Genomic DNA, 8382 nt, shown 5'->3' with positions numbered 1-8382 from the left:
CTGACTTCACAAGCAGCCGAAGAGGAGGGGTTCGGTCGTGTTTTATAGAGGCGAATGGGATCATTGTGCGAGGCAGCTCGCAGGATTTCCGCTGGATTTACGGGCTGAGACGGAAGCGGCGCCGAATCTGCAGTGCCTCGGCAAGATTTCTTGCGAATTTTAGGGGTTCGACGGTCCGAGGTGCGGGATTTCTGGATCCGATAGTCTGCAGGTATGATTTTTTGGATTTTCATCTTTGTTTCTTCTGGATTTTACACAAAGGTCAACAAAGAGGACAAAAGGGCTTTGTTTCAGATGTGACGAGAGGTATACGCCGGGGCACAGGTGTAAGAATCGAACTCTTCAAGTTCTTACTGTTTGTGATGAAGAAGGAATGGAGGGTGTCGTCTTTCCACCTTGCGGACAAGGTGGATCTTTGGGAGGGGAGTATTGTTAGACCGGTCCACTGGACCGGTCCAGCCGGTCCAGGCGGGACCGGTTCACGGGCCAAAATCGCGAAATTAGGCGGAGATTCCGCCTCCTGCGGAGATCGAGCGGCCCGACCAGCCCTTTAGAACATTTTAGGAAGCGTTTTTTAGCATTTTGAGAGGGAAATTTGAATGTAGGGGCTGTTTAGGGATTTCCTTTTGATTTGTATGCATTAAATAGTTGTTTTTCCTAGGGTTTGGACATCTTGAATTTGGCTGAAATTTGAGATCTCGTAGATTTAGGTTTCTTTGGGCTCTAGCGGCGTCTAGAGATTTGGGAGAGATCAATCCTCCCTCGAATTGAGGATCAATTGTATCTTGCTCTTTTATTCATCGTCTAAGTGGAATACAAGTCTTTTCTTGAGTTTTCTCTCGTATTTTCCCGAACAAGTGCTGCTTTCCTGCTGTGGACAGCCATTTGGCTGCTGTTGGTTCGCCGATTTTGGATAGGTTGCTTGTGAATACACGCACTTCCTATCACATATGATAATGAATTTTAGAATTCATTTATATTTTTTTTCTTATATTTTATTTTAAATCAGTTTTTTTTAATGAAATATTTAAAATATAAAATTCATGGGCTTACACCCCAAGTCATGGTAGGTAAATTGCCTTACCAAAATATTGATGCTCTGAACTGTTAACTTCTGTTTAATTATTCTTTTGTGGGCATTATTTGACTTCTTGGATGGTTTGAGAAAATTCAATGACGAGTTATTTCTTTTCCACTTGTTTGTCTAGTGTGCTTTCCTGCGTTATACTTTGAACGTTCTGATATTTTATTTCAGTGTTTTATACTTTAATGTGGCTGCTCAACTTCTTTTTTTTGTTCAAACTGTTACTGCTGTGAACCGGTTTTTAATTTGTTGAGCTATTGATGAAGTTGAACACATGATTTGTAAATTGCATGTCCATATAATTGTGACTATCGTCTGTGGTGGAGTGTCTGTCATTATTCTTTATTGTTAGAGCGCTATGTACGATGAAAAATATTCAAAACTGAGCTTTCTGGCATTTTTGGTATGCAAAAAACATGAAATCATTAATAACGTTGGAGAAAAAACGGGTATTTATTAACAATGCTAATTAGTCCTATTTTTCTGCTATTTCAGGACGATGAAGTATTTGTTCAACTCGAAAATGCTGCCATTGAGCACTCAAAAGCTGTGGACTCTGCAGTATTGGGGAAATACAACTTGTGGAGGCGAGAATATGATACCGAACATACTGATACTAAAGTAAAGTTCATGCGAGATCAAATGATCATGGCAAGAATTTATATGGTCCTAGCTAAGTCAAAGAGCAAGCTTGATATTTATGAAGAGCTATTGAATCAGCTCAAGGAAAATCAGCGTGTTGTAGGAAAGGCCAATGCTGATTCGGACCTTCCGATAAGGTATCCTTTTGTCCAGCTTTTATTAGTTTTTTTTTTTAAAGTTATTTAGGTCAATTAAGGCAAACTCACACACACCACATACCCAACACTCGAACCCAAGTTCTCTTATTTATTAGCAAAAGCTCTCAACCAATAGATCAAAGAGAATTGCGTGCTTTTATTAGTAATGTTTGATAAAAATTTGTGATGACATATTGTATTTCCAGAGCCCCAGAGGCCATTAAAGCAATGAACCAAGTTTTGTCTAAAGCAAAAGGAGAGATGTATGACTGTAATACATTTATTCGAAAGCTCCGGGGGATGCTTCAATCTGCAGATGAACAGGTTAGGGGCTTGAAAAAACAAAGCACATTCCTGAGTCAATTGGCTGCAAAGACAATTCCAAACGCCATTCACTGCTTATCAATGCGACTGAGCATAGACTATTATCTCCTCCCTCCAGAGCAAAGAAAGTTTCCTAAAAGTGAAAATTTGGAAAACCCAAGTCTTTACCATTATGCTCTATTCTCTGACAATGTATTGGCTGCTTCAGTTGTTGTGAACTCAACTCTAATGAATGCTAAGGTAATTATTATTTATTTTGTCCTCTCGGCTTTCAATTATACCTATAACATTTGATTTGATGCTGTTACAACTTACAACTATTGCTTGGTTGAATTTGAAGGAGCCTGAGAAACATGTCTTTCATCTGGTTACCGATAAACTGAACTTTGGAGCTATGAATATGTGGTTTCTATTGAATCCACCTCGGGATGCAACCATCCATGTAGAGAATGTGGACGATTTTAAATGGTTGAATTCTACGTACTGCCCGGTCCTTCGTCAACTTGAGTCAGCAGCCATGAAAGAATACTATTTCACGGCTGCTCATCCTACAACCCTTTCAGCCGGTTCATCTAATTTGAAATACCGTAATCCAAAGTACCTTTCAATGCTAAATCATTTAAGATTTTATCTACCACAAGTTTATCCGAAGTTGAACAAAATCTTGTTCCTTGATGATGATATCGTCGTCCAGAAGGATTTAACACCTTTGTGGCATGAAGATCTTAAGGGAAATGTAAATGGTGCTGTCGAGACCTGTGGTGAGAGCTTCCACAGGTTCGATAAGTATCTCAATTTCTCAAATCCTCACATTGCCCAGAATTTTGATTCAAATGCATGTGGATGGGCCTATGGTATGAATATGTTTGATCTTGACGAATGGAAAAAGAAGGACATAACCGGTATCTATCATAAATGGCAGACATTGGTAAGTCTATCAAAATTTTTAGTGCTACTTTTTCTTAGAAGTTTTGTTAATTTATTTTTTTAAATCTACACATGCTTTGGGTTCGTTGCTAATTTCATTTTGTATCTTCTCAGCAAAACTTTTTACTCCTTGTTAATGGGATATTTAACTTTTACTCTAAAATAGCATCTCCAAATTAACAACGGGTCTTTTCTTGATTTTGGCTTTAATATAACTTCTATTATTGAGTTAAGCATCACATTGGATTGAATCGGTTGTATTGTCTTGTTTACTTGCCATTTGGTGAATTGACTGCCCATTTTGTACTCATGAATCTGTATACCCTAAAACATTTTAATACCATCATTTGTATCTATAAATTTATAGACACACAAAAATCATTTAAATGTAATGTCTGCATTTCTACATGTTTCATTACTATGGGTAGTCGTGCATAGAAGATTGCAAAATATAGATGAAGAACTTGATTTCTTTCATTGCTCCTTAATTGTTAACATATCAAATAACTTGCCTTTTTTATGAGAGAGAGAAATAGAGGTGAAGAACTTGGTTTGTTTTATTACACCTTATGTTTTCTTAGTTACCTATTATTTAATTGAGAAAAAGAATAAGACTCGGGGGGGCATGGAACTGTGCATTTAACTGATATTTTTTATTAAGCTAGTTAGAGGGTTTCTTGTGCTCTATCTCGCTTGCAGGCCTACCATGCCTGTCATGCCTATGCCAATTGTCTCTTACATGCCTGTAGCTCCCACCATGTTGGTCTCTCCTTCGAATGTCAGTTCCACTGTGGCATTATCGCGTTCGTGTTTCGCTATCTTTTTCAAGTTTGTAGATGGTACGTACAGCCTTCCTCGTGGACCTTCACACTTCTAGTTGTAGATCGGGACTCTTTCTTAGTTCTCCCTTGCGCAAATGTAGTGCTCGTTCCTCATCTAGCCCAAGGCTCTCACGTGCTGTTGCTTGTGGCTAGCTACTTTGCTTCTCCTAAGCCTATTGCCTTTGCTTACTTATGTATAGTTGTTCAGTTTGATGGTGATTTGACCCACCTTTCGTTGTGGAGCATGTTATCCATCTCTCTTTCTAGGGTTTCTTCCCCTCCTGTATCGATGCTTTATGTCAATGGAAGCTAAGCAATGTGCTTAATCCTTTTGCCTACTCATCTCTTTCTGCCATATGTTGATGTTGTTGTGAGTGGTGATGGCTCTTCTGCTTCTTTATGATGCATTTCTCTAGATATTGCATACATGTTAATAGTATCGAGTAAGACACGACATAGCATAACAAAACACACCCCTTATGTCATTTGCATGGCGAGGTGTGGGGAGCTAAAATAGCGCACGGTATTTGAGCTATGCACAAGTAATAGTGCATAACCCTTGCAATGTGCACGATTTTGTTTTTATTTTTTTTTAATTTAAATTTAATATTACTTATTATTTATTTAGTAGCTTCATTTTACTTTGATTTTTTTATTAGGCCACGATACCAACTTTGACACTCTTCAAAGCTCACGCAGGATGCTTATATATCAATCTTTTGCTTCAAAGTTCTCAGTCTCTAGCCTTTGAAGCTCTTAGTCTCTAACTTTTGTTAAGGCTATATATCTTTTGCCTTCATCGGGGATGTTTGTCTCTCACGGTCTTGGAATCTTGAGGGCTTGAGGTTCTCGGCTTGAACCTTTAAGCGCTTGGGCTCATGCGACAAGTCCTAGGATTTGTCACGTTTTATTAGGGCTCTCTGTCTCGTTTTCGAGGGATCTCACCTTCAACGCATGAGCAACATTACACTCACTTTCAATTCACAAAGGCTTCCAAGGCTTTGAAGAAGGGCTATCTGTTTTAAAATTCTCGTGCAAATGGTTTGATGTGCTTGCGTGAAAGCATGAGATTTATGTGCCATTTGTAGTTGTCTCTTGTTTGTTGTCTTATAAATTAAAAATAAATCATTCAAAACAACGACTGATCTTGTAGCTAGTTTTTCTTCTTATATGTGAAGAGGGGAAAATTTCTCTTTACAAATTAGTTCAGGATTCTCAATGAGTTTAGTTTTTTTTTTTAAATATTAAACTTGCAGAAAAGAAAACTGCAATATTTTGAATTATGTGTGGTTAAGTACTTGAGTCCAAATATTAATTTAGTTCTTTTCATTATCCTGAATAGTTTTATTTTTCAATCTAATTTTTTTTTTCATATTTATCTGCATTTTTGTGTATATTTTTTAATAGAGACAATTACATACATAATGTCAAATATTAGTTATTCACAGAACTAACACTCTTTTGCCTCCATTTTACAAATTACAAATAAAATATCAAAATTCATAACAAAATCTAACTCATATATTTTTTAATTTGTTAAATTCTCAATGGTTTGATCGCAGCATGCGCATGCACCTGAGTTTCTTTATTGAAAAAAGTAATATGGGTGAAGATAAGTTTTAGATTTTATGTATGTAATTCCCCTTTTAACATTTTAAGCTATGATTAAAATACCATGAGTTATGCGCTATTGCTCAATGATGACCTTTGTGCTAGTGTTCTATTCATCTTCCTACATCATCTACTCCTTCCATTTCTTTCATAAGGGTCCCTTTTAAATAAACCATGCTATTGATTTCTCTTTATTCTTTTAACATGGCTCGGATTATGTGAGGCACAAGGCGATCACTCCCTAACATGATAAAATCATTGTCATTTTTTTAACAAGATATTTGATATGTTACCCCATTATCCTTCTATTTTATTATAAATTTGGATTTGGATAATCGAATTTAGATATTATTTTATGCATCTATTTATGATCTTCGTCTTTCGGGTGGCTTCTCTGTTGGAGTTCTTGATTGATGTCACATGCTGATCAATCTTTTGATGGAAACAAATTAGTCAAGTATATTCTTTTGGTGGTCATATTATGTGAATGCTTTATAAATGTGTATACTAAAATGGTTTCCATTCTTTGATGCTTCTTAGGAGCCTGCCTCTTAACTATGCTTAGGTTGTTTTCCCCATCTCGCGACCCACTACATTTCAGTCTGCACTTTACTCTTTTGGTTTAATTTTTGGCAAACTAATACATTTGGATGTTGCTACCATTAGATTCTCTTGTTAGTCTATTGTCGCCTGTGTTCTTTTTGAGATAGACATTTCTATCTATTTTTTCATGATAAGGTTGGATTGGTACTTAGGTCCTATCGGACAAAAGTGAATTTTGAAGGTTTGTCGTCTCATTGCTAGTCTTGTAAAATCTTTTGAGCATGAGTGTTTTTGCTCATCAAATAGATTTGGATATGTGCTTAAAATTAAAATTTTGAAATAACTCAAGAATTAATACGAAATATACAAATTGAAAAAAGTTTTTATTGGAAGATATTTAAATAGACATGTTGGTGGAGTGGTAGAAGACTTTAAAAATATTCATGTTAACTATGGGTTTGAAGCGACTTATGAAGGTGGTGGAATCATATTAGATTTTGCTATAGTTTATAATTTTATTATTGCTAATGTCTTATTTAAAAAAAGAGAGGAGTGTCTCACTTATAAGAATGGACATAATAAAACTTTGATTTCTGATAAGAAAATAGATCGTTTAGGTTGCAAATATTGTAAAGTTATTTCTAGTGGAAGTTCATGTACCTAGCATCGCTTATTAGTTTTGAAATTTAAGATGAAAGGGTGAAATAGAAAAATAAAGTAAAATAATATCCTAGGATTAGATAGGGGGCATTTAAAGAATGCTAATAAAAATACCTTTGAGAGTAAGATTCAAGTTCTCATGATTTGTATTATTTATGAAATAATTATTATTGATTAGGAAAAAAGTAGCTAGTAATATTAAAAACATTGCAAAAAAAATATTTGGAAAAGCAAAAGGAAAAACTCCTAATAATAAAAATAGTTGGGGGTGAATCAAAATGCACTAGAAAAGATCAAAAATTAAAATTTATGTCATAAAAATTAATTTATATATAAAAGCTTAAAAAATTGAGAAAGATATATAGGGGCTTATAGAGAGTAAGAAAATAATATGTGATGCAAAGAATTTAATTTTTAGTTATTTATATGATAAATTAGATACTAAGGAGACTAAAAGATTTATATATAAGTTAGCCAAGCAAAGAATAGGAGACATAAAGATCTAGTTCAAATGAAGTGCTGATGTAGGACTACGAATGGATGCAATGGTTTTGATAAGATTTTGCACTAACTTTTGAATAGAGCAATAACAATGAAAATTACTAGCAATTAAAATAATGGATTAAAATGTAAGAGGGGTCACGCCTACTTAGGCTAAGCCACATATCAAGAGATTTAAAGCTTCCAAAATAAAGTAGAAAATAACTTCATGCCCAGATAGTAGCTTCAACAAAAAACCTTCGTCACGGGTCGGTTGCAAATAGTAAAAAATTGGCCACGTGCAGCACAAATGGCCAGCTTTATCCGTCCAAGCCAGTCAATTGTCGGCCCATCAGATCTCCCATAGAGCAGTCGGTCTAAACTTCCATGGTAGAGCCTCTCATAGACCAACATTCTTTGATCAGAACCCTCACGTGCATGGAAACCAAGCAACTTACAAAGTTGGGGATGCTGTAACGATGCTATGATGTTTCACCGCATTGATAAAATCATAAAATCTTTCAAATTATGCTAGTATCAAGTATTCACAATTAGACATTACAATAAATAAAGTATCTAGGAATTGAAGGTAAATTAAACACCAATGTAAAAGCAGAATCGAGGTCATTGTTATGAAAACATAAAGAAATGCATGCAACATTGACATACAGTAGAAAATGAAAATTGTAAAGAAGAATGCTAATACAAAAATGTTAAGGTCATTATTAAGAAAGCATACATAAATGCAAACAACGTAGATAGCTCATGAATACTCCACCGCTGTTTTAACTTTGGGAGTTTTGTTAAACTAATATTTTGTGATTTTGTACTTTGGGACGTGATTTTATTGCATCTATTTTCTTACTTTCCACTATTTTCATATATTATTTAGATATTTTTATTGTAAGATAGAATATTGCTATTATTTACCTGCTAAAACTCTTAATTTCTCATTTATGCAATTCTGTGTCCATGAGGCTTACGCCTCAGACCGCCTCGAGGCTTACGCCTCGCCTCACGGACGAAAACCGCCTCGAGGCTTAATTACGCAATTTTAAACCTTGGCGACAACATAATTAAGAAAATACATAGAAGAAATAAAAAATACAATGACTCAATCGTGGCCGTAGATCGACGGCCACGCCTCTGATAA

At 35.4% G+C, this 8382-nt stretch overlaps 1 protein-coding gene across 2 annotated transcripts in view; it reads left to right on the top strand.

Annotated features, from left to right (window-relative positions):
* LOC110107693 (polygalacturonate 4-alpha-galacturonosyltransferase) overlaps positions 1-8382 on the top strand; it is a 22138-nt gene that overhangs the window by 9034 nt on the left and 4722 nt on the right. The window contains exons 4-7 of one of the 2 annotated variants that reach the window (XM_028697953.1): positions 1580-1863; positions 2070-2427; positions 2528-3115; positions 4739-4862. In XM_028697953.1, the coding sequence (XP_028553786.1) occupies positions 1580-1863; positions 2070-2427; positions 2528-3115; positions 4739-4771 (1263 nt within the window). In that variant the 3' untranslated portion in view covers positions 4772-4862. Of the gene's footprint in view, positions 1-1579; positions 1864-2069; positions 2428-2527; positions 3116-4738; positions 4863-8382 lie in introns of those variants that run through there. The other variant, XM_020838029.2, reaches the window with a different exon arrangement.

Source organism: Dendrobium catenatum, unplaced genomic scaffold (assembly GCF_001605985.2).
Source record: "Dendrobium catenatum unplaced genomic scaffold, ASM160598v2 fragScaff_scaffold_1022, whole genome shotgun sequence".
In the NCBI taxonomy this organism is placed as follows: domain Eukaryota; kingdom Viridiplantae; phylum Streptophyta; class Magnoliopsida; order Asparagales; family Orchidaceae; genus Dendrobium; species Dendrobium catenatum.
This window is presented reverse-complemented; position numbering and strand designations above follow the sequence as displayed.